Here is a 26,557-nt window from a genome sequence, read left to right as displayed (position 1 = left end):
TTCGTGGGCCAAGCACGGCATGGGAGGGGTATTTATAGGACTCCAATTTTTTTCCCAAAATACCCCTCAAATTAGCCGTTTTATGGCTGTTGGGAGGGGCAAAATGGGTAAAAAGCCATAAATAGCTGTTATGGGCCAAAAAAATAGCCGTTATAGGCTACCCATAACGGCTATTTTTTTTTGGACAGACGGGCCATGTCTCGTGCCTGACACGGCCCGTGCCGGGCCCGGCATAGCCCGCCACCCCATGGGCCTAGGGTCGTGCCGGGCTTAGCCTTTAGGTTAAGCGGGCTGTGTCAGGCACGGCCCGTTTAGTAACAGGTCGGGCCAGGCACGGCCCGTTTAGTCTATGGCCCGATGGGCCTAGCCGGGCCCGGCACGGCCCGATGTCCATCTCTATGCACTGTTTGCCTTCCGATAGACCTGAGAGGCTCAAAAGGAGCCACACTGTCCTGCTAGCCCATGTACATCCCAAAAAAGTGGACAGGTGTGCTGCCCTCGGTTTCACTTAATCACTGTAGCCGAGTCTCCTTCTAGATAAATGCTATCAGCTTCGAGAACTTCATAGGAGGAAACTTCATGTTTTCATGGGCAATGGCTTATAATTTGCAAAGATTCAGTGTGGGATCTTCAACTTCAATGGGATTGAATTCATTGGATGATATGTGGAAGAAGAAAGAAAGTGTGAATTTATTAAATTATTGCAATTTTAGGTGTTAACCCATATTCATAAAAGTGTAATAATTTTATGTAACTGCAAAATAAGTAGCCTTGACCACATAGAGAAAGTAGTGGTGCTCTTCATTGAACAAGTGATACTCATGGATGTCCACATGAGGCATGGAGATGCGCCAAAGATGGCCTCGTTTAATAAGTTTATATCTCCATTCCCACCTCAAAGCAAGAAATTGTGGGTAACATGGACATTTGGACTTAAATGCGAGCATATGGGTCAGTTGCATTCTTCTTTCTTGAATTTCTCATTTCCAAAAAAAAATGATAATAAAGAATTATTGGGTTGGATGGAAAGAGCTTGCTCATTCTCTCTCTCTCATATGTTTTCCAACTAATGATTTCTCAAAATGGTGATTAAGGATGTCATCCGGTAATACTTGGTAGTTTGTTTGGATCATGTCTACTTACGCAACTTGTTTTGTATTGCAATTAAAATCTTTTCAAATAATTTTTTTCTCCAGGTGATGTTAACGGCATTCATGTTGGATCCGGAAGTAATATACAAAATAATTCTCTCGTGCAGGTAGCAAAAACTAAGTGCGAAGGTCTTACCCACCATTATTGGAGATAATGTTGCAGTAGATAACTAACCTTTGCCTATTTCCGTTAATTGCCATATACCAAGTGATGCAACCGATCTTTCCTAAGCTACTCGTATTTTCATTCTTTTTCTCATATATTTCTTCTTCCGGTTGATATTTGCCACCTTTTCTACAAGAAATTGATTTTGCAAGCTCTCGAGCCTATAAATCTTAAAATTTAATTTTGATGCATTCATATGTATGAAGATAAAACCATACATGATATAAATTTATTGGATTTAAAATTTTTATATTCATAATTTTCTGGTGTTTGTTAGAACCAAATTGCAAAACTACGTATTTTTTTAACTTAATAAATTGCTCAACCAAATTGCAAAACTATGTTTTTTTTTAACTTAATAAATTGCTCATAGGATTCTATTTTATGTTTTGGATCTTAAGTGACAGGTCACAATGCTGTCTTAAATCGATGTTTTGTTGAGAACGGAGCTATCAAAAAGAAGGACAGCTACCAACAACGATGTCCCGTATATAGCATGTATATTTGATAGATATTTATTTTTTGATGACGATCATCGAGTATTATACAATATTTTGTAGTGTAAACTATGCATAAAAAAAAAAATCATATTTCTTCGACAAATTTGTTACTTTCATTCAAAAAAATTAGGACTCCTCTTGTAAATGCTAGTACTTTTGAAAAACCATGATATTGGAATTGCTATTTTGAAAACCATATCATCCAGCATTTGTGATTAGCTAGAGTCCTCTTATATATTACACCAGTGATGTATACGGAACAAGGCTTTTGCTTCGGTTCTTCAAGCGGTTGATTTACCCACCAGCAAGCGGTTGTACTCAGTCATGTGCGTGGCTAATGCGGTAAGTATTTCGAATTTCAAGACCGTTTTTGAATTGAAAACGATGACCAGTGTGGTAAATATTTTCATGGTGTGGTAAATAGTTAGCAACTGAAAGTTAACTATCTTTAAATTGAGTTCAGATCAGGGCAAGGTTTATTCATTAAATGCCGTATTTTGAACTGCTCGGAATTGCCTCTCCAGATATAATTTGAGTTAATTAGCATTAGAATCAGGCATGTGCTCTGCACGTAAGCGAAGAAAGGAGGGACCAATGGGTAGAAGAACAACCAGGGAAGGGTAAAGTATTGGAAGTGGATTTGAACACTCAAGGTGGGGTTAAACACCGAGAGTTCGCATTATAATAGTAGAGATTATAACAGAGAATCAAGTAGCCGAAGTGTGCTTGGATTGTAGGGGTAGAAGAAGCTATCACAAATGAAGTAAAAAAGAAAAGGCTCTTAGAAATTATTGTGAAAGTATGGGAATGTCAATTCCATCTCTTTATACACTGAAATGTTGGTCTTTAACAGGCCACTATGCCAAAGACAAATCCAGTGGCATCTAGATTAAGAAAAGTAGATCTAGGAAACAAAAGGAAGAAGAATGGTTGAATTTTTTTTCTTCTGGCAGGCAAAGAATGATAATAAAAGCCAAAACAAATTGGTTACAACTTACAATCCACTCTTAAGGCAAAAAAAAGGATGCCTTGATGATGCTCACAATGATAAAAGAAAATCAAACCGCAGAAAAAATGACAAGATCCTAAGTACAATCTATTTTCCATAACTAGATATAATAATACATTTATAACTTTGGGCAAACCACTACTCACTAGGCTACTTAAAATAGTATAAAAGGTTATCAAGTTCCAGAAGAAGCCTGGTCATCTGGTCCAGCAAGTGTGATCTGGTGTGAAGCACACAAATGTAAGACACTAGAGTAATGAAAAAACAAATAATGATATGTATGTGATCTGGGAATCAATGGTAAAAACATGACATCAGATAGAGCTAAAAAGAAAGGCAAACTCTATAAGATTAAAGAAAATACATTCCGTATCAACAGAATCTAAGATTGACACCAACATGACACCTGCATGCTCAACAATAACAATGCAGTCATGGGTCTAACAATTATGATTAACAACAACCCCATACTGAATTGGTAGTTGCTGTTAGTCTTAGTGTGATTTATTTGCAGAAAGATTGGAAATGCCACCTTCCATGTTCAAAGTTGGAAGCCCTCCAGCTGAGGAGAGATGCCAACTAGAAGACCCAAGTCACATTGGAAGTTTTAACGTGGATTATAGATAATCCAGGCCGACAAATGTCAGCTTACCAAGTTGGTAAAATATTTGGTAGGCGTGCTAAGAGACTTGGGATCAAATCCTACCTTCACCAGGGTTTTGGGGTTTAGGAGTACTGGGAGAGGGTGACCCCCCATCATATAGACCATTGCCATCCATCAAAAAGGGCAAAAAAAAGGAGCAAGAAAACAATATCTAGAAGTAATACTTACATTACAATCAAAAGCAAATCTTCGAGCAAGCATCATCGCTGCATTTCTCTCTCTCTCTGATTGAAAGGCTAATGTGAAGGAAAGGCCTTTCTTAACTTGCCAAAAAAGTGTCTGTGCTGCAGCATTTCCGCCACCTCTAACCCCACATAGCTGAACATTAATCACTTAAGCGGCAGTTAGATATATTTTGTGCTATCCCACATGCTTAAAAGCAGTTATAGATACTATCGCCATTCCCAATGACATATAAAGTGCATTAGTTTTTATTTAGACTAATGTAATAAATATTTTACTCTAACATTTCAATTCTACCGGGTCTACAGTGAGAAAAAAAAATCACCTCTTATATATCTGAGTTTATGCGATACAGACCATGTATAATATGCACGCACAGGAATTGGCCTTGTGAAACAATATTTCACTCTGCCAGCATGTCTAGTAACAGGTTAAGCAATTGACAGACACCATGTATAATCAAAAAGCAAGGTTTCGATTCCAGCTAACTCGCTGTTTGCTAGCCAGTCCTTGGGTAATTGGGAAATAAATGCAGGAAAATGCAAATGGACACATCAATGTAAAGGCTAGCCAAGTTTCTGTACAATTACAAGATACATCTGAGGTCTGTACAATTACAAGATACATCTGAGGCTCTGTAGTCTCAACCATTTTTGAGCCTATAGAAGCACAGTAGTCTGATCAAATTTCTCAAACTCAGCGATGTGGGACCAAAATCCATAGCAGCTATTAGCAGGGACCTGATGATGCTGGACTTCAGCTGTTTCTAAGGATGATCCAGCACAACTTAATTTGCACTTCTAGCTGATCATTCATGAGAAGGATTTGGTATGGAATTCACACATGGGAAACGAGTGATGTAGCGTCAGAATTTTGTGAACCATTGATGAAATCCTGGTTCACTCCACTTTTTTTTATTTTCTTCATGTTGGAAAATGTGTTGAAGAAACAGGTGAAAACCAAGCATTAAAAAAATCTAGATAGCGAGAGAAGTAAAAAAATAAGGAAACAGAAATTGTATGCTTTTCAGGCACATTAATGTATCCACTGTCATTAAGACAAATTCCTGGCACTGCAATGGTGCAGATTTTAAATGTCTATCTAAAGAATGTCTATCTCAAGATCTAATGAAACCTCCTATCAGCAGTCTCACCTCACTCTGCTTCAAGCAGTAAGACCAGTGATGTGATCTCAAAATTTGCCAAGCGGAAACAGAAAGGAAAATACTTCAATAGGAGAAATAAGAACTTTAATGTGGAACTTCTCTCTTGTATGTCCATCACATGGAATGACCCAAATAAACAAGTCTTTCAGGACAATCATGTACGAACTGTTCGATAACCATGACATGTTCCCGATGCTGCCAAAATCTGAAGAGGTACAGCATGAAGATTGTGTTTTGATCACTAATGCTGTACCAAAATCTGAAGTAGGTTCAGCATGAAGATTGTGCTTTGATCAATAATGCTCAAAAGCTTCTCAAAACTTCGGAGAGATTTATCAAATTAAAAAGGAGTTTGACTTCACTTAAAAAAATTTAAGGAAATAGAGATTGCAAGATCTTAAAGAAAACACAAACACTAAATGGCACCAATGGTGGGTCTTGGCATGGTCAATTCCACCTAGCAGTCTTTGATAGTTAAGAGTCTGAGTGTAGCAAAGTATTGGGTTACCGGGTAGATGTGAGATGATGTGCATGTGTGAATGTTGATTAGCAGGTACATTATTAGGCTAGGGAATGAACATAAAAACGAATGCATGAGTTAGCTATACTAAAAAATGCATGTACAAGCCTGTATTTAGGGAATTGAAGCAAGGTGCATATGTGACTTTGTAAAGGACTAAGGTTTGGGTGTAAAAATAGATGCAAAGCATTAGTGTGGGAATTAGTAATGGGCATCCAAGGGTGTTTACAAGTAGGGGGTGTGCATGAGTCGGGTTGGACCGGTTTGAAGCTAAACCTGAAACCGAACCAATTTAAACTGGTTTTTCCTAAATCCGAAACGGATACCGAACTGAACATCTACAAAAACCGCTTAAGACCGACCTAAAAAATTCGATTCAGTTCGGTCTGGTTTATCAGGTTGATAGTCAATGGGTTGGGCTAAATGGGCCAAGCTAAGTCAAAATATAAAAAAATTCATTTTATATAGCACTGATATTCAATGGACTAGACTAAATGGGCTGGACTAACTCTAAACATAAAAAATTTATTTTATATATAAAAGAAAATATAAGAAAAAATTAAAACTTGAAATTTATATATATAGGCACATATGGTTCGGGTCGGGTCAAATCGGTTTTGAATATATATTTGTATATATGCACATGGGTTTGATTAGGTCGGGTCTAGTCAATTTGAATCAGTTTTCTAAAAACTCAAACTGAAACTGAATCGAATCTTTTTGGTTCAAAACTTTCTCAAAAGCCAAACCGAATTTTAAAAATAGCAATATAAAGCGAACGGAAGAGTCCAGCTCGGGTTGGGTTTGCAGTTTGGCCTGTCTTTTTTTTTTTTTTTTTTTTGCACAGTCCTATTTACAGGCACCATAATAGGTGTGTGTTGATGCACTAGCGAGTCTAGGTAATCCTTGGGTGTATATGGGTGTATCGGCGGATTTGTATGGATTCAGTAGTACGTGTAAAAAGGTGTTTAGTTGGGTGTGAGTTAGTGTAGATGAGGGTTGAGTTATGAGTGAAATTTTTTACATCTTGAGAGTCATTAGGATAAAATGGTGGCCTAACCCCTAATTAAAATGGTATTTTTTTTGCATTGAGAGTTTTAAGCAAGGTTCGCCGTGCTGGTGCTGGAGCACGTTATGGTTGGCCGGTGGCACAGTTTGGTACGCCCCTGTGTCTTTCCGTGTCGGGCCCGTACTGACACAGCAGAGAGGGTGAGGGAGAGGGAGAACAGGAGAGAGGAAAAGAGAGGGGGAGAGGGAGAGAGAAGAGGGGCTTCAGAGGCAGCTAGAGGACACCGAAGGGCCCCAAAGGGCTGGAGGAGGGGCTTCACCCACCGGACCCCTGTTTCGTTCAAAACAAGGGTCGATCGGGGCCCCTTGAAATTTTAAGTGAAGTCGGCAAGGGTATTGCCGACTTCACTTACAATTTGGGCTCCTTTTTATTTTAGAAATTTTAAGTGAAGACAGCAAAGGGGTTATTTTAGAACTTTATCTTAAGGCTCTACCATTAAAAAAAGCATATCCTTTAGGACTCCTCTCAGATTATCGGATAGCTTTTAATTCCTTTTAGGTCATTGAACTCTCAAGACCCTTCAACCTCAATGGCACAACTAAGATAGTAGAGTTTAATAAAAGATTAAACTGTCGTCCCCCCTCCTTATGATCTTATTCTTCATATGTGAGAGATCCAGAGAGAGGGAAAATATAATTCTCAACTTCAATGCTTGGGACATGGGTGCTCCTCATAAGTTCAAGGTGCTCTATTTCCTTCAATAGCTCAACCCTTGTTCTTTGACTCGTCAAGTCACCTACATTACTATGTTTTCTCAAATATAACTAGGAAGGCGAAGAGTGCTTTTTCACCTAATAGTTTTTTATCCAATATTTTGGACTGTACCACTTTATCTATATTTTATGCTCAATATTAGATATCAATGTCTAGATAAATTCCATCTTTTAGTGTTGAATAAAATGCTTCAAGCAGTGGTTAGTCATGATGGGAACTGTAACTCTGCCCCATAGACATAATCCTCACTCTGTCCTTGCAGGTGACAAATTAATTTGCAGACATGCCTCTGGCACTTACATTTTTTCATATCAATAGCTTCATTACCGAGAAACCAATGGTCGCTTAATTGCTAAATTGCCGGTATAAGCAATTCTCTTACCCACTAAGTCTAGACATTTTAGATTTTTTACATGCATGACAAATGGAAAGAGAATTTACTATAGATAAGGAGAGATCAGCATTCCTCATGAAATTATTCAATATCTGATGCAGTTAAAGTTTAAAGTTTTAGTAAGAAGATTTTAAATATAAAATTTCCCCAAGCAAGTAATCAATTTCTAATCAACAGGTTAAGTAATTGTAGATCTAACCAACAATGTGCTGGACAAATAAGAACCATATTTTCCATAATTTAGTTGGTCAATTATCTTCATACTGCACAAAATTACACAAATCTTAGATAGATCATTACCTGCATTGAAGAGGAATAAAATTCCCGAGCCAATATCGTCTTTCCTTTACTAAGTTTGATACTCAGCCTACCAACGTGAAACACATGAATAGAGTTTGAGGCATGATTTTCACCATTCATCCGAATAAGAACTACCTGCAACAAGCATCCAAAAGTTCAAATTTAATTAGAGGGCACCAAATGTAATTTCAGAATTCACAAGTGAAAGCATAAAAGCATATGCTGAAACGTCAATACCAAACTGATCATTCAATACCCTTCCTACATTTTACAAAAATTCAAAGACTATCAAGTTGCAAAAATTTAAAGATTATCAAGTTGTACCAGAATCAATTATCATAAATGCAATTAATTAGTTTGATTAGAAATGTCATGGTGTGATATCTGGTTAAATCACTAGCAAATATCTAAATATAAAGAAGTGTTAGAAACAAGATGAAGACATACATTGAACTCAGTTTCATGTTTTCGAAGCAGTGCCTCTACATAGCTTCCTAGTCCTGCAGCTGTTCAAGATACCAAATCAGCATAATTTTCATTTGGGTGATAAAAATTCACTATATCGGTAGTCATAAATGCTTAAATATTAACAAGTAAATTACCTAACTATTAACAAGTAAATTACCTAGTGAAGACTAAATCCTTAATCTTTAAACGAATAGATGAAAATGATGGATTATTAGATATCGTTCAGCATAACTGCTATATTCCACATGCATGGTGCAGTATTCACAGAAAGCTCAAACCTTCGTAAGCACTCTAACAAAGACATTATGTTTGATATGAGGCATTTACAAACATTAAAAAACATTCAGCTGTACCTTTATTTGCAGAATTCTTTTTCAGAAAAAGGGAAAAAAGATATAGTGCAGTTCTAGACCACCAATGTAACCAAACTACCTTCCCCGCAACACCCATTATTTAGAAAGATATAAAAGAAGGTTGCATACAATAAGTGCACATCCAGTTCTTCCAACATATGAAGAAAAACTCCGACATGCTCCAAGAATCAGAAAATAGCCTGACAACATCAGTTCCTTTAAGTCAATGTAGAATCTGACTTAATAACATTGTGCATCTAGATTTGACAGCACAACTTAACTTTTTGAATATTTAAGTTTTACACAGTATGATGCAAAGCTATAGCTATATGAATTGGATTTTTTTTTAACATAAAAAAAGAGCTTTAAACTTGAGCAAATAACAGCTGATATTGCTGAGTCATGAAAGAGAAGAACCAAACCAGGATCTATTGGACCAGTTGTTGCAATTGTTATGCTTTCAGCACCTAAAACAATTTCTGCTTGCAAGAGGCGCCCAACATCAAAAGGCTCTGGAGAGTACACTGATTTTGTTGCTCCTGCATGTTATATAATATTGAAATATCAAAGAAAAAATGACAATTGAAACATGAAAAAACAATTCAAAACAAATATGTTCTCCTAGCGGTAAAAGTTAAAATATAAGGAGAACAATAGGAACTTGTGCATTGTCAACAATAGTAACAGAATTTGCTGAGAAGAACTTGTAAATTATTTGTGTTGATAGTTTAACTGAATGATATATAATCAATCCCAAATGCATTGGAAATATATTATTAAATTTTTTATATTTTTGAATAAAACATGAATTTATGAATTATTGTTTCATTAATAGCCATTGCTTTGGAGGTTTTACGGCCATGTGAGGCGTTGACGTGAGCCATGGTCATAGAGGGACCAGGTTGGAAATGGGCTTTTACCTGGGAGTTAAAACATTATTTCTTTGAAAGGTAGCATTAAATACTACCACGGTCGGCGAAACCGTCCCGAATCGAAAAATTCGGGCCGTACTGAGCTGTATCGATAGCGAACCAGGATAGTTCCAACGAAAAGCCGTCGACGGAGAGGGAGAAGGAAAGAGAGGAAAAGAGAGAGAAAGCGAGCAAAGGAGAGAGGGAGAGGGAGAGGAAGAAAAAGAGAGGGAGGTGGAGGCTGGCCTCCGTCGGCCCTCCTTCCTCTCCCTCCCTCTCTCCCTTCTCTCTCTCTTTTGTGCTCTTCCGTTCTCCCTCGCCTCCTCTACTGTGTCGGTAGGAGCCCAGCACGAAACGGTATGGAGGCATACCAACCTATGCCGCTGGGCAACTGGTCTGGGCTCCGGTCTCGGTACAGCAAACCTTGAATACTACTCTAAAACTCTTTTTCCTTCTCTATTTTCTCTCCTCTACCGTTCTATGTTTTCTTCTCTTCTTCTTATCCTTCCATCCATCTACGATCCATAATTTCATCTCATCCTCCTCTTTTTTGCTTTAACAGTATCCTCTTCTATTTAAGTTTAGATTATATATATGATAATAAATGCTGAATTTTTATAAATATTCCTAATTTTTCCAAACTATTTCCAAATTTACTGGATTTTTTCCAAATTGTGAATTTCTTAGTCTCTTCGAATTGTTCTCAAACACTGAACTTGTGGCTATATTGTTAGCCATAAGAGGTAGAAGATTCCAAACAGTAAACACGGAAAGAAAATAAAATGTGCAAGGAGTAAATTAGTTGATAAACAACATTAATAGAATAAATTAGTTGGAGACTACAAAGATAGCATAATTCACCTATCTATGAAAGATGATGTAATTGATGCATTGCATAGAAGTGGGACATCAAAGAAAACTAATAGTGCAGCATAGTGGACCTCATATTGAAAGATGCCTTTAGGCAATTTTTACTTTAGAGAAACCAAATGATACTGTTGTCATATTACTATTGGCTACATTCATCATGTCTAATCATATATATGATCTAACATTAAAGAAAGTCAGAGAGGGAATCTCAGCAAATTAAAGTCCAAACGAAGAGGAGAACTCGTCACAAAATTGTAGGGAGAAAAGAATGTCTTAGAAGCTTTTACATAAAAATTCTGCATAATTGATTCTAGTAATATTTTCTCACTGTCTTTATTAGCAAGGTTTTGATCTCCCAAGTTCTTTTAAGGACCTATCAGTAAAGAATAAACAAATGTAATCCTATTTTTTCCTTTTTGCTAAGGATGATTTATATGGGGAGATTACAGTTGTAACTAGTGGTCCAAAATAAAGAAGGTTAAAAACATCCACGAGCAGGAGTAAAGCTGTTGCATAGAAACATGGCAGTAAAATCATCATTGTCTAGCAAAAGGGTCAATTCCTCTACTCATTCCCGAAATCGCTCAAACCCTAGAAAATCCCCAATCCACCAAACCCTAGATCCGCCCCCTTTTGCATCTATCCACAGATCCAAAAATCTCCTAATAAATGCACGAAGAGAGAGAAACCCTAACCCTGGACACGGTGGGGCGCCTCAATCAAGTGGCCTCGAGATTGGATGGATGGCGGATCGAATTGAAGGCGCAAGATGAGCGAGAGATCGAGCTTGAGGAGGAGGTGAGCTTGGTGGGGGAGGAGATGGAATCAGCAACATCAAGGGATTTTGAGAGAGATTTTGTTCACAGTTTCACGATCTAATGAATGAGAGAGATAGAGAGGAGATGGTCGCATAGTTGGTAGAGGAGGGTAGGCAAGAAGCCGGGAGGGGGGCTCTTGAACCATTGCGAGGTTGGAGGGGGAGCAAACCATCACGAGCCATTTTCATAACCACACAGGGGGTGGTTTTATGAGGTTTTATAACTAAACTGAAGAGAACCCCTAAACCATTACAACCTGGCATCGGTTCAGTTCAATACAGGCCAAACCACCCGATTTAGGTCAATTCGGCAATCATTGATCAAGAGGTTGAAGGAATTGTGCATTTGAAGAAGATCTAATCGCTTTATTCACCATAACTGTAGTCCCTTACAACTAAAAGTGCAGGCCAAGAGGTTAAATGAGTTGCTATTACAAATCAAGGGATACATTAGGTGATAAGATCAGAATTTCTTTAGATGCAAATAAGAGCGATCACAATAATGAGACATTGCAGAGTGGCGAACGCAATTGCTTGGACTTCTATAGTATAGAGATTGGAAGAGGATAAAAAAATAAAGAAAAATAAGTAAAACGATAATTGTATCCAGCACTAACACTAAATAAAAATAAGATAATCATTCAAATGTCCAAAATCATAGTTAGAAGGTTCTATAAATTCATTGTGATTTGCCATATTGAAGGCATAAAAATTTATATTTCAAAATTATGGAGCTATAAATGAAGTTGGGAAATTATATGGTTAAATTTCTATTGGTCTTACAAGAAGAGGAGTTTACATACAAAAGTGAAAAAGGAACAAATGTGAGATATATACCTGGAATTAATTCCTTTTTGTTTCCTTCTGATTGTATACGATACCACTGAATTGCGCAAGTTGAGATATCCGGAGCAGTATCTTCTCGGGGAATAATATGTAAAGATGAACCTAAACTTTCAAGACCTTCTAACTCATACAACTGGTTCATGTTTTCCTCAAGCCTTTTGTTCCTTGCCAGCTGCAGAAAAGCAATGGTAAACAACCAAAATGGTCAACAAAATGATGCCTTACTCAGTTGCATGTGTAGATATGCATTGTATCACCTGTTTGGTTATTTAAAATAAACTTTTCTTGACAGATTCACCACTAGGAATTTGTTTTATTAATTTCCACTTCAGAAGTTTATTATAAAATACAGATATGGGATGAAAAGTTTTGACAGCCTGAACTTATAGTTAGGAGCTAGTAGGATAATTTGAAGCTAACCACTACACTCAGATATTCAGCATATCTGACCAATTCAAGGTGGAAAGGGGGGTTTCTCCCTCAATAAAGCTTCGACAAAGTTGAGTCAAAATGTCCCTTTCAAGATAAATTCACAAGGGAGCCAACAATTGTTAGCTCAATTGTTGACAACTCCCCCCAAGGCTTGCCCTAGGAGAAGATCCAGGGTTCAAATCCTGTGTATTGCTCAAGAAATATAAATTCATAAGGAAGTGGTTTAGCATCTACTCCAGCACACATTGGTTAGTTAGTAAGATACATGGATTTGGTTTTCTGCCTAAGAAAGGGACCCAAGCTTCCTAGTAACTCAGCTAGCTGGTGATTCAACATAAATTCTACATTTTGGCAATAGGCCAACTTTGGGATGACAGCACGGAGATCTGTGTTTCTTTCTAGAGTAAACATCTAACAATTATAATAAGCAAAATGATATGACAGATGAGAAATCATGGAAATGGAAACAGCTTCAGACTGAAAATGGACAGCATAAAAGCACTACATGTGAATTGAACTAGGTCGACAATCATAGTAATAATGCAAGTTGTATTTGTAATCTTGGAACTACTTTAAAAAATGCCAGAAAGATAATAAACAGAAAAAAGTATCCAAAATCCCTTCCTATATATAATAGGAACCAAGGTCTGTAATTTCAATACTGGGCACCATACCAGTACATTACCGATTTGGTACAATATAATAGTGATATGGTAATAAATGCACCTATTGCTGAGATAGCTCCCAGCCCCTTCTTTCTCACTCTTTATCAAGGTACCTAGTAGAACTGGGCAGTTCCATGTGGTTCAGACTTGTACGGACCAGTTACCATACTGAATTGGTTTTGCACTGTTTCGGTTATGCCTCAAACCGAGCAATTCAGGTCGGTTTTGCAGTCCTTGATGGGAATTCTTGAACAACTGTTGGTCATTAAATCAACCACCTCATGTAATCAATGCAAGATAGGAAAGCATTTGAGACAAATCTAGAATGCCCATAAATACTTAGCACCAATTTTTCTCCCTTCTTATCATGTCTATTAAAATCCCAACACTTCACGTGCCTCTTTATTTTTAAGTCCCATTGGACATAGGCACATGCATGAAGAAAAGGATGAATTTTTCTACGTCTTGCTAGATGTAGATGCTTGATTTGATCTTATGAACAGCGAGATTGATCAGATTAAATAAGTGATGTAGATGCTTGATTTGATCTTATGAACAGCTATCCGTTATTAATGGAAAATCTCCCAAGCATTCATCTGTAGTACTACAATTTATTTATGCCCAACTATCAAGTGATTAGAGGGGACAAAAAAAAAGAAAAAAAAATCGTGCACAGTTAACAATCATCCATATTGTCCTCGCATGCATAGCACATGCTAATATCTAGTATGTTACAAGCAATGATGTGAATGTACTTTAACTTTTCAAGTGAATTGAGGCTTGTCCCAGTGGTCACACTCCCTTGCTTAGCAACCAAAGGTTCTGGGCTTGATTCATAGATAGTGCATCCCAGAAATCTCTCACTCTCAAAAAAAAAAGAATAGGAAATACCTAAGTCTACTACAACTAGAAGGATTTTTTGGTGAGGAATGTACCTCTTTCCTAAGCTGAACAGAAGACATAGACTTCTCAGCATACTGAATACGCAAAGCTTGAAGTTCATGTTCCATGTGCATAACCTACAACATGTGTCCAGTCATCTCATTAATATTTGCATGTATATTAATTGCAAGCTCAGGAAATTTGGTATTCCAATTCAATGCTATTAGAAAAACAAGAAGCTAACCACAAAAAGGATAACCATGTTAATATAATAAGTACACACTAGAGCAAACTAAAAATAATGGAATTTGGTGTTGGCTGAAATGTTTTAAAGAAAAAAGGGCTCCAGATTGTTATCTATATGTACAAGGACATGGAAAACTTACCCTGCTGGGCTGATGTAGCATTTTGATTCTTCGTGCCTCTTGAACTTCTCTCATCAACTGTTCGAAATCCTTCTGATTTTGATGAACAAAATATAAAAAATAAATAAAGACACCAAAATCATAGGTTGACTTGGAATAGCAACCAGCTGAAACAGTAGCAAGCAAAATCTGCTCCACAGCAACAGTTAGGCGATTGAAAGACCTGCATGATAATCCAAAGGATACTATATCTATCTCTGCTCTCTGACTTATTCTTTTGTCAATTATGAAATATATGAGAAAAGGTAAATCATAGTAACTACAGATCGATGAGTGTGGTATTTTTTGGGCTCTTTTCCAAAATTCATTACTTCAGCACAAAATTAGCTCCAAACTTGTTCAAATAACAGCACTAAATATATTTCATGAATGAACTTTAAGGTATTGAAGTAAAATTCCTCATAAATTTTAGGGTTTTTTAAATGTATACCCTCCTAAATATGCAAAATTGCATGAATACCCTCGAAAAGTTGCTATTTGCATGTATACCCTTATAAAACACTTATATTGCATATATATCCTTCTTTTTCTTTTTTTTTTACGTATATACCCATGCCATCTAATGCCGTTAAGAAATGAGCAGTTTAAATTTCAAAAGACTACAATACCCTTAATGGGTAGAAATACAAAAAAAAAAATTTATAAGGGTATATATGCAAATAGCAATTTTACGAGTGCATTCATGCAACTTCATATATTTAGGAGGGTATGCACTAGCAAAACTTATTAAAAATGATCAAAACTCATCTAAGACTTGCCAAGTCTTTTATGACTCGGTTGAACCGATAAATAAAAAACAGGTTAAGTCACATTTTTAATTTTTCTTTGTTTACGATCTTAACTCGATCAAGAATATTGGACAACCATTTTGATAATGCTATTCTCCCATTTGATGTTGATGTAATTATCATTATTGAGTCTATGATATCTATATATTCTTCATTAATTAGAAGATTGAGGCATATTGAATTTAAATTAATTATAGATGTCTAGATTAGTAAAATATTTTTAGTGATTCATAAATGGTGAGTTGTTGTTCCTTTGTTGATGCAACAATTTCAAGACTTACCATAAATGGTGGTAACATACCTAATATTGTATTCAGGATCAATTAATATTCAAAATAATATGCAAATGGCTTTTAGAAATACCAGACTCTAACAAGTATCTAGTTCCTGGCTTAATAGAAAATTTGAAATCAAACCATTTGTTAAACCTATGTCAGTAAGTTTTGTTTGAACCAAAAAATATTAAAGTTTTAAAGAAGTTGGAGATATCTAGTGAATAAGTAAATAATAAAGCGTAGGAAGCAGATAAAGGTCATGTACATCCTTTCGACATCAATGATTTACGTTAATATAGCATGACACATCAAGATTCTTCAGCACCCATGCCTTGCTTGTACGGAGACATGACAAGCTGAACATTATGGCAATTTAGAAGCTTGCCAAGGGTCTTCAAATATGAAAAATCATTGTAGTTTCTGCTAGCTGCTAGTTTGATAAAGGGAAATAGAAAATTTTATTTTTTTTCCAAAAACTCTTTTTATTTCAATATTCCACTCAACAGAACCATTGAAGTTGGTTCATTCCAAGACATGTTTCTTCCAAGCAAGCATCTAAAAGCAAGACCTTTTCTTTTCATAATTCATCAAAGTGCATTTCTTACAAGAGTAGATAAAAGTATTGAAATGATCAAGCAGTACTAAAGGAGCATATAGAAGTCAAGAGTGATCATGGAATTGATTGTTTATTAATGAGATAGTGTCAGAAACAAACTAAGATTGCCCTCTGCTTTTCGAGAGGCATCATCAAACTTGATTACAAAATCTACCCTATTACTCAATAACAAAATGTGGTCTCGGATAGGTATAATAAACATTTGATGGAAGTAGCTTTTGGTAAGAATATTTTAGATATTAGGTGGAATGTCTGCACACATTGGGGCGTATGACATCCATCTTGCAAAATCATGAATCTACTGCAGGAAATCTTCCACATACCTACATGCAGGAAGCCACTAATCAAGTGCTTGAACATTTCTAGATACGTTTGTTGGTACCAAAGGCAATGCAAAAAATCTAGAAGGCCAGAAATCTAAGTCATCCTGTTTTCTGTCATGAACAGAGAATCACAGAGATAATTGGCCTCACTTTAAGGATCTATATGTCACAAGAGGCATTTAGTAAATCATCATCATGGTGATTGATAGAGAAGTCACCATTTCCAGAACCCCAAGTTTGATAAAGAGACCACATACATGTTTGTTGCAGGAACAAGGGAAGATATGCACTTGATTTTTTGACACAAAATCCGCACCTCGCAATTCTAGACTGCAGAAAATATACCAGACCACACACCTCTCATAATTTTCAGCTTGTTCTGTAAATAAAAGCAACTAAGTATACAGGTCATAAAGCAAAATTAAATTTGAGGTGGAAAGGAAATAGATGAAAAAAAGTGAGAATGTGGGAAAAACGGAGTATATTTAGAGAGAAGAGTAGATAGAGGAAAACAGGTAGGAAGGGACATACACCCCTTCATTTTTTCTCTCTCTCACACTGAAATCTTAAAATATTGTGTCCACCATTCATGGATACTGAACTACAATATTACAGGATATCATCAAGAGCAAGAGTATTATGGGAGGCACAAAGGATCAAAGCTATGGTGGGATTTGATACCATGTCACCCATCAAGGCAAGAGAGTTGGATGGTTGTAGAATAACGTTCTATCTTCTTGCAAAAAATGAAAGAGAGTTTATATGCAAGGATTTACATTAACTTGGTGGTGAGGCAACCACCATAACAGTAAGGACATAAGTATCCATATATAGAACACTACATTTTCAGTCCTACTCCTTTTCAGTTTAGATGATGAAGATATCACACTATGTTTTACCCATTTCATCTCTACTTGGAGACATGTGCCAAACGAATTGACTGTATTATGAAATTTCACTTGTTCATTCTTTGTAAACTTAATTGCTTATGTGAAAGAAGATCGCCACAAGGTTCACTTAATCTTGAAAGAGTTGACGCCAAGGTTCACCATCTCGGTACTGGATCCCTTACCGGTACATGCTGGTACAGTGTCCTTACATCCATTATGGTGGTCAGTTCGGCATACTGAGACCCAACACACCCAAAATACCGAGTCTCAATTCAGTACTGCTATGGTACAGTACTTCCGGTAGGGGACAGTATGCACCAATATAGTGAACCATGCTTGACACAAAGGAAAGAGGAAAGATTTAGTACTAGATAATGCATTCATCTATGAGACAAAAATTATAGGCCAAAGAGCCAGAATGATAGAAGAAATCCAAACTGAAACACACTCCTCTTCGAGAAACATACACAAACCAGAAATAACATAAAAATAACATGAAAGATGAGAACATGTCCAATCATTGATTGAGTTAGCATATCCAAAACAGATGACTAGGGCCACAAAAAAGACAAATAGAAGCATGTCAAAGTGAGGAATATTTAATTAAAAAGCAAGCACAATAATATAGCCATTTGTTTTGCTCCATGGTACTAAATACTGCGATATTAGATCAGCTCCATTGAAGATCTGAATAAACAATCTAAAGATCATCTATAGAATAGATTATAAGTAGATAACAAAAGTAAGATCATTGACTACATTAGAAGACATTTTAGATGCACCTGCTTCTCTGTGCTTCTGGTTTTCATTTCATGTTCATGAAAAGCCTGTACAACTCTCTGCGCTGCTGCTCTAGCACTTTCAATTTTCACACGAGCACAAGCCCTTTCCTCTTCAACCACTTTTTTGGCATCTTCAGAAGCCTAGAAACAGTGTGAACTAATTAGATCCAGTAGAAACTCATCGTTAGAATATGATAAAGATAGCTCTGCTGGTAGTAATAAAATAGAAGAGCTTAATGACAGTGAAACAAAGAAACAACTTAAGGGTGCTGATTTGTCTTCAGTATAGTTATATGACTTAGCTGCTTCCGATGGATCTTTTTCTCTTAGTAAATAGGTTATGAGTATGAGGATCGGCTGCATTGTTGTGGGGTTTTTTCAGATGAATTTGTCCTTCCTTATTTATTGATTAAACTCATATTACCAAGGATTGAAATCCCAATATCAGTACTTAGTCTCATCCAGGTTCATTACAGTATTGGATGGGTTGAGATGGACTATAATGATCATTAGCAATAAAAATAAAGAGGAAACCGGGATGTCAAACTGTCTCATGCATTGGGACACAACTGTCCCAGTCAGTCTAGCAAATGATAACCAAGACAATTGGGAAGTTCTGGTTCATGAGCAAACATTATCTCGGAGGCGTCTGGGGTAAGTTCTCTTGTTGGAAAGGTACAGCTCCAGCATGATGCAATGTGGCATGAATCCTTGCATACCATTATGCATATTAGAACAATTAGAAGAGATTTTGACCATGTATAGTAGCATTAGCATGCATAAACAACACAAATTTACCTACTTTGTGTGCTAAGTGCAGAGCTACAACATATTACTGGTGCATCTATTAGGCTTGACCCCTCAATATACAATTATTTGCATCACGATAATGCAGAACTTGTTCCTTAGATTAGATGATAGCATAACATCAGATCAACATCCTAGGCATTGAAATAGCTCCATATTCCTGATAAGCTACATCATCTCATCCTTTGGCAGCTCCACTGTCATACTAAAGCATCAACCTATCCTCTTCTTGCTTACATTTTCACCAGAACCAATGACTTCACAAGATTTGATACAGGAGCTCAGTTACCTATCTTAGCTTGAAGAGGATAAAGAGTAGTTGAGGCATTTTGTTTTCAGTTATACTTCATTTTTGAGCTTATTACTTAGGCTATATTTTTTGCTAAGTTTTCTAGTCCTATTTTAAGAAGGATTCGTGCCTATGGATCCTATTTAGGTACAGGTTGGGTCAGAAATCTTTTCAGATCACCAAGATTGTATTTTGAGGTACTTTTGATGGTTCCATTTGGGGTTGAGCAGAATCTGCATTTTGCAATTGTTGGAAGTTTTGATTTCCATTTGTGTAGGAAGGACTTGAGGAATAAGATGTCTATAAAGGGGGAGGTTCACTTCTTCATCTAAACAATTTTATGAATTAATTGTTTTCTCACGTCTAATTTTACAATGGAAGTGTGAGGCTTTCAAAGCCTTCTACAAAGCCTAAGTTTCATAGTGGAGTGAGACTACCAGATATTATCTGCTTTTTTGTCCTTGCTAATTTTGCTTTTATTTTGACCTATCTTTCTTTTACTCATTCTTGACAATATATATATTTGTATGTGAAATGTATGTATATATACACATTGTTTTCCCAGTTCACATCAATTTTGGACCTATGTCCTTTGTTTCATATAAAAATCAGATGTTTTCTAGAAAATTCCAGCAGGCACTTGATTTTGGTTATTTCGTCTATAACCCTAAAACCCAATTTAGGCCCTAGAATCCTGAACCAAGGTAAAATAATAGTTTTCTAACACCTTGCCTAAGCGTTTCGGCTTGGATTCAAGCATAAGTTTTGGGTTCCTTGAGTAATGAATGAATGTTTTTGTCAATTGAACATCATGATTAGATCACCTCTACCTAGGAACATGCCATAGGAAGGTAATATTATCATCTTCCACCTTCTCTAAAGGGCCTCTCCAAACATCTCATTGATTGTAGAACATCATTCTCATACTCAACTATCTTTTTCACACCCAAAACAATCTTATTCAGTCCACGTTGCCTGGTTGTTGAGCATATTTTCCTCCTAACCTTTTCCCTTTTCTTGGAATCTCGCGCTTTCATGGAGGTGTACTTCTTTTACTTGTCTTAGGGCATTTGATCACTCTAGATGACTTCTAGTTCTTGCATTTTCATGGAGATCTTTATGCTTCTGAGGTACCAAATTTGAGATTTGACCTACTTGGCATACAACCGGTCTTGCAGCTATTTGAATATAACAACTCAGGACCTCATCCAAAAAGACTAGTCAGAAGGTGTTATTTAGGTTTCTTAGCCCTATATAAGTATCCAAGATCTACCCAATGTATAGCCAATGTGCGACTAAACACACGCACACACGGATCCTCACATACTCTCTCCGTTAAAGCTCTGGCATTCTTACCGAGCTAAAGATTCAAATCCATGCAAATCTAATCACAAACACCACGATTCGCCCATAGTCAGCCCCAATGAGCCCGTGCTGCAGTGCCCTCTAGCCCACATAGGCTATAGGTCGGGTCTGCTTTGATACCATTTGTCACAACCTAAGACCTCATCCAAAAAGGCTAGGCAAAAGATATTATTTTGGCTCCTTGGCTCTATATAAGTACCCAAGATCTACCCAGTGCATAGCCGATGTGGAACTAAACACAGGCTTGCACGGATCCTCACATGAACGTGGACTATCATAAATCCTAGTCTTCTTGCATCTTCTTTTAGCCTTCTTGCATCTTCTTGTAGAGTTCTCCTTTTAAAATTGAGGACCTAAGCCATTCATCATCCCTTTGCACACCAGCATATATTGTACTATACTAATGAGCATGTTTTGATCTGTTCTTATCACTTACAACACTCTAGGCCTCTACTAGGTAGTTCCATAAAGTTTTTATTCAACCAACCACAATCATACTCCTGGATTTGTTATTCATCATTGATAATGAGAAATATGCAAATATCTTCTCTGGAGGGGTATCTTCCCAGCAGATTAATTTGTTCCTTATACAAGCTCATAATGTTGCTTAACCAGCTGCTTTTGATAGTGTGATTAGAAAACCATAGAAAGTCGATATCCCTGATAGTACTGAATAGAGATGTATCACAGCTCATGACGTCTTGAGAAAAAGGAAAAATTTGAAAGAGGTATAGAATTAATATCTACTTTACTTTGAAACAATCATTTTTATCTACCACACAAATAAGTACATTCATCTCTCAAAGGTAACCTCTTAATGCATATTAACAAATGTTTCAAATCATGATGTTTTCTGACTTCATTCTCAATCTACAAATGCCACTAGTACCATATAGATATTGTAGCCCACCAAATAAACAACCAAACAACCATTTCAAAGGAAGCTGAAAATTTGTTAAGTAAAATATATTATAATACAAAGAAATTATTATTTGTTCAGAATCAGAACCACTTCAATCTTCGAATAGGTTTACCTATTTACTTATATTATGACTCCCAAAGAAAAAAGTTTTTGATAACAACCTGCAGTTTTAAGGTCCTCTACAATATTAGTAGAGAAGATATTAGAAGGGACCCTTTTTTAGTCTTTTTCCTTCCTGGTTCTGAAGAAAAATGACACAGTATTATAGCAATATGCAAATCCTTAAATCAACTTTTTCTACAGAAGAAAATTTTCCTATAGTATGTTGTCGGTAGCTTAATGTCTATTGGCGGCAATGTAATAACTGGTTCACAAGTCACAAACAATTTTCCTGAGCAATAGAGAAACAAATTCATTTGGTCTTTCCATTCCAATAAAGAAACAAGTTTGTCTGCATTATTTTATCCATAAGCCTCCGTGGACAGAAGCAACATTGTTTATGTTCAAGTGTAATTGAATATACATACCCAGGATGCAATAGATAGATCTTCCAAATGTTCTTTTATTTTGAATGTGTTATTCTTCAAGATCACATCAGGGCCTGTCTGGTTCCCTAATAACTTCGACACAAATATTTGAATAACCTTATTCAAGAAGGTACTTATTCCTTGTTAATCAAGTAAAAATATTCAAGCCCCCCCCCCCCCCCCCCCACACACACACACACACAAAACTCATCAAATAATTTTAACCTGGTTAGAGCCAAATAAGTACCACAAAGGTGGTTTTCCAATTTTCTGAATCCCAAAAGTACCCCTCATTATTGGAGCTTTATTCAGGCATGCAAAAAAGTCTTTCGCTGAATAAACCTGAATGAAGCTGAAAAAGGTGAACTTTATTCAGTTTATCTGGGAACAAACAGGACCTAAGTATGATGAGAATAGAGGGGCAGAGTAGGGAATGGGACTGTAGGTAGTTTAATAAACAATCCAAAGATCTCTTTTCCTTGGGATGGAATAGTAAAAGAAGAGAAAAGGGAAAATAGTTTGCTTACACAGTTATGTGCAATGGTAATCAGGCAGTATAGTTATCGAAGCTTAGATAGCAAAAACAAAGATTGAGTTGGTGAATGTTACACATTTCTAGATGCAAAGTTATAACCGACACAAGCATCAAATAGTACAAAAAAATTCTTCCATACTACCTTTTTAAGAAAGATCGCTAACTTTTTCACTTCTGATTTCTCCTGAAGCAACTCTCCTTCTCTTTGAGCCAGCTGAACTGCTAAAGTCTCCACCTACAAGAAGCACGCATGTCATAATCAAGTTGCATTTTACAGAAAAGAGCATAAATGGAAGCAAAGACAACAGATTATGGCTCATGCAATTGTAACAAATTAAGATATAGAATGATAGTGCAGCATGAATCCTTAGAAAATCACTTCCAGATATTTTGAAAAGGATTCTCCCATAGAAAAACATAAGAATAAAATGCAAATAAGCAATTTGTAGAAGAAATCTAGAAATTATTATTTCTAACATTATTTTGAAAAACTGTCTTCAAGTAATCTTGTTTAATAAATTCAAAATTTCTGTACAAGTAGATGATGTCAACATGGTTTTAAAACATGAGTGTACTCTGTCAATATCTCAGTTTAGTTTACATCACAAATAGAATATTCAAAAACTAAGCCATCAAATATGAATCTGATATCATCCTTCAGAGAATGAAGGACAACTGTCTTCTTCAGTTATATGCAACAACTGTAGTTAAATCAATAAATTTGAGAAATAAGGCATCAACTACAAGAAAAGAGTAGTTCCATCATGTGAAAACATGAGAGATTCTGAGACCAGATGAACATTTGGTGTTATGCTAGGCTTCGACCTTCATATGTTGATTTTGATATACTGTACATGGTCATAAAATATAGTGAATTGTTTACTTATGCACAGAAAAACTGTTTTTTCCACACACAAAAGAACTGAATTATGTTTTGTATAGCACAAGTGGAGATTAAATTCATACATGGTGATGTGATAAGAACAAGAAAGGATATAAGCAAGAATATAGAATACCAACCATAGAGATTGCCTCCTCAAATTCATCCTTATTTTGACCCACCATGCGACCCTTTAGTGATTCAAGTACAACCTTCAATTTCTTCAGAAGGACATGCCGGTCAGTCACTTCTCTCCACTTAGCCTAAAATCCCAAGCAAGATTACATGTAAGACTTAAATGGAATAGTAATTCGTTCACAATAAGAACAGTGACAAAAAACATGAAGAAGAAGACAGTATCAAGTTGAATGGTTGAGAAAGAAAGAGAATATCTGTTGCAAGTTGCATGGCATCTAAGCCAACAGGATTCAAGATTCATAATCTAGAAAATAAAAAACCTTACAAAGGCAACAATGAACATTCATGGATTTAAGATTCATTGTGGCAAAACCTCATTAGACAACTTCGTGGCAGTGTTCAGACCCTTCTCAAATTTCTTAGCCAGGTCACGAACAGAGAGACGCTGTTGCCGCTCTAGCAGCTCGGTAGTCTCTTTTGCAACAATCTCTTTAAGGGATGGTGCTTCAGGCCCTTTGTTCGGCTCGACAATTATACTGTCAGCTCTTATCTTGTAGTTTGAGAATTTTCTAGAAGCAAAGTTCACGTTGTATGTCACAAACCGAACTGCCTCATTCCGCATTTTCTCTCTATAATCAAGCGTCATTGCCCCTAAACCAAGCACTCTGTTTTGCAATCAGAAATCAACCATTTTCACAATAGAATCTATAAGCCAAAAAAAAAGAGTACTAATCCAAGAACACAATATTGAAATTTGAATCATAAGTCGCAATCAAAAAAAAAATCTTGAGTAAAAAGTTTATACATACCGAATTTAATGAATAAATAAATCCACATGTACATCTCTAGGTTAAGAGTGACCAAAAACTAAATAAAAAAATAATGTTGATGCTACTAAAGCACCATATACTACCATAAATCAAAGCAAAAAAGAAAAAAAAAAGTTTCACAATATTACAAAGAGAGAAACACCATACTTCGATGAATTTTGCTTTATCCATAGAAATGTAAATGCGCAAGTGATCTTTTCCAAATCAGAAGACCCCCCTCGCTTCCGAAAACTCAAAAACTAACAGTAAACTTGCAAGAAATTATCTCGATCACGGTGCAAACTTAAAATTAAGAAAACATTATGGCGACATTGAAATTAACGGCAAATCAAGAAATATCTATAGCCCGTTAAACCAGAAAACAAACCCTAGCTCGAGAATCTTCCAGCGCTCGACGCGATTTAGTACCCTTCCCGATCGGGCTATAGCTTCTTGAACTGATTCGCAATAGATTTCCTTCCCTAAATCCTCCTTTTCCTTCTTTCCTCTCTAGGATTTCTTTCTTCCAAGGTATAAAAAATATGGAGATTTTGGAGAGGATTCACACCGCAAGAAAAGGAACCTTTTTTCTTTTGAGCGAAAGGAGTACTGCTCTTTTTGAAAGACAGAGAGAGAGAAATGAGCACGCATGAAAGAAGCTTCGGCTCAAAAGCCCGACTGGATACTTGTGGCGTGGCCCACAGGGTCCAGTTCATGACCATGTCTTATTATTTTGGGCGCGGATCCCACACGAAAAAACATCCCCATGAATTGCGGAACTGCCACCGTCTCTTCTTCCGTCCGTAGCTTCTTGTAAGTTTGAACTCTGAAAGGCATTTTTAGGCGTACATAGTTGCCTTAACCGGAATAAATACTGCTCCAATAGCTGACATGTCCATAACATGGCGACAAGAAATGAAGAATAATTGGATATAAATGGTTCATTCCAACATTGGTTCGGCCGTACCATACCATACTATAAAGGACATTAGTATTTTTAGGAACCATTTTCGTTCCCTTCTAGGTTCGGAAATAGATCCAAATAGTCCGATGCAGAGCCAGTGCAAACTGTACAATGCAATATAATATAAAATATTAAAAAAATCAAATTAATATTTAAATTATTCAAAAAATTTATAAAAATATTATTAAATATCAAAAAATAAAAATAAAAATAAAAAATAAAAAAATGTCCGGTTCACAACCAGCATATCTAATTTTATTGAGTGTCAGTACGATGTCTAATTGGTATCATACAATACTAGTGTTGATTAGTAAAAAATTTAGTATGGATTCGGTCAACCTTAGTTTGTTATAGGACCAAAATAAAATTTATTAAGTATGAGGCACGTATTCTGGTTCGATCTATAAAATAGATTCAATCGATGGATGATTCATGGTTGCTGCGGCACAAATAATTTTTATTTTGAAAAAGTCAAATAAATATTTTTTATTTTAAGATTAATATAGAATTATATATTTATTATAATATATATATAACCATAAGAAAAAATTGTGTATGCTTTATGGAGACTAAATAGCACATGGAGTGAGGTGGAGGGCAAGTCCCATCCTTATACTTTGCTTTATGCATATAAGTAGTTGATTCTATTGAAATAGTAGTTGGCAGCACGTGTTTGGTAAAGTTTAATAATCCAGCTTTAATTGATTAGACTTTAGAGTCTTTCTAAATTTGCCGTGCAAGATATGCATAGAAACGTCCCAATCAAGAGTTCACACATATATTTCCTGTTGAAATTTGAGACGATGGATGCAAATTCTTATAATAAATTTAATTATAATTTAAAAATAAATAGATTGAATAAAAATAAATTTAGTAAGAAAATTTAGCTATAGAGGCTTACAGATAGCATTATTTTTAAAGATAGATTTCATATTTTCTGGAATTAATGACACCGCACGCTTTCAACTACAAAGATTTGATTGAATTACTTCCCGTTGCCTCTTGCTTCAAGAATCAATATATAATGGCATTTTGCAAAAAAGGGAAGAGAAAAATAGAGGGGGTGTTTTGCAAAAAAGAGCGAAAAAAGATTTTTTTAAAAAAATAAGACGGAAGAGAGATGTACGCGTAAGAAGAGAAGTT

The 26,557-nt window shown here is 36.1% G+C and overlaps 1 protein-coding gene across 5 annotated transcripts; it reads right to left on the bottom strand.

Moving 5' to 3' along the window:
* Nucleotides 1-2,581: 2,581 nt before the first annotated feature.
* Nucleotides 2,582-25,152, bottom strand: LOC103721795 (stomatal closure-related actin-binding protein 1-like). 5 transcript variants are annotated; one of them, XR_015974276.1, is made up of 13 exons: nucleotides 24,839-25,152; nucleotides 24,015-24,306; nucleotides 23,644-23,766; nucleotides 22,766-22,858; nucleotides 18,179-18,319; nucleotides 14,466-14,537; nucleotides 14,133-14,216; nucleotides 12,092-12,272; nucleotides 9,079-9,195; nucleotides 8,283-8,341; nucleotides 7,836-7,970; nucleotides 3,659-3,822; nucleotides 2,582-3,046 (listed from the first exon to the last, which is right to left on the bottom strand). XR_015974276.1 is itself a non-coding variant. In XM_008812132.5 (13 exons), the coding sequence occupies exons 2-13, from the start codon at nucleotides 24,285-24,287 to the stop codon at nucleotides 3,002-3,004; spliced, it is 1,473 nt and encodes a 490-aa protein (XP_008810354.1). In that variant the 5' UTR covers nucleotides 24,288-24,306; nucleotides 24,839-25,152; the 3' UTR covers nucleotides 2,582-3,001. The 5 variants fall into 5 exon arrangements, 4 of the variants coding, with proteins under 4 accessions (XP_008810354.1, XP_008810356.1, XP_088569287.1 ...); XM_008812132.5 differs by having other exon boundaries at nucleotides 3,659-3,808; XM_008812134.5 differs by having other exon boundaries at nucleotides 3,659-3,808; nucleotides 14,466-14,534.
* Nucleotides 25,153-26,557: the final 1,405 nt, after the last annotated feature.

Source organism: Phoenix dactylifera, chromosome 17 (assembly GCF_051530095.1).
Source record: "Phoenix dactylifera cultivar Ajwa chromosome 17, Ajwa_hap1_PhDact_Kaust_v1.1, whole genome shotgun sequence".
NCBI lineage: Eukaryota > Viridiplantae > Streptophyta > Magnoliopsida > Arecales > Arecaceae > Phoenix > Phoenix dactylifera.
The sequence above is the reverse complement of the archived record's forward strand: the minus strand, read 5'-3'. Positions and strand labels throughout refer to the sequence as shown.

Excerpts from the sequence above, each read along its gene's own strand:
- LOC103721795 (XM_008812132.5), bottom strand. The coding sequence starts at position 24,287 with ATGACGCTTGATTATAGAGAGAAAATGCGGAATGAGGCAGTTCGGTTT. Across the intron at positions 14,217-14,465 it reads TGCTACATCAGCCCAGCAGG|GTTATGCACATGGAACATGA; the intron begins GTAAGTTTTCCA and ends CACATGTTGTAG. Across the intron at positions 3,809-7,835 it reads TTTATTCCTCTTCAATGCAG|CTATGTGGGGTTAGAGGTGG; the intron begins GTAATGATCTAT and ends ATTAATGTTCAG.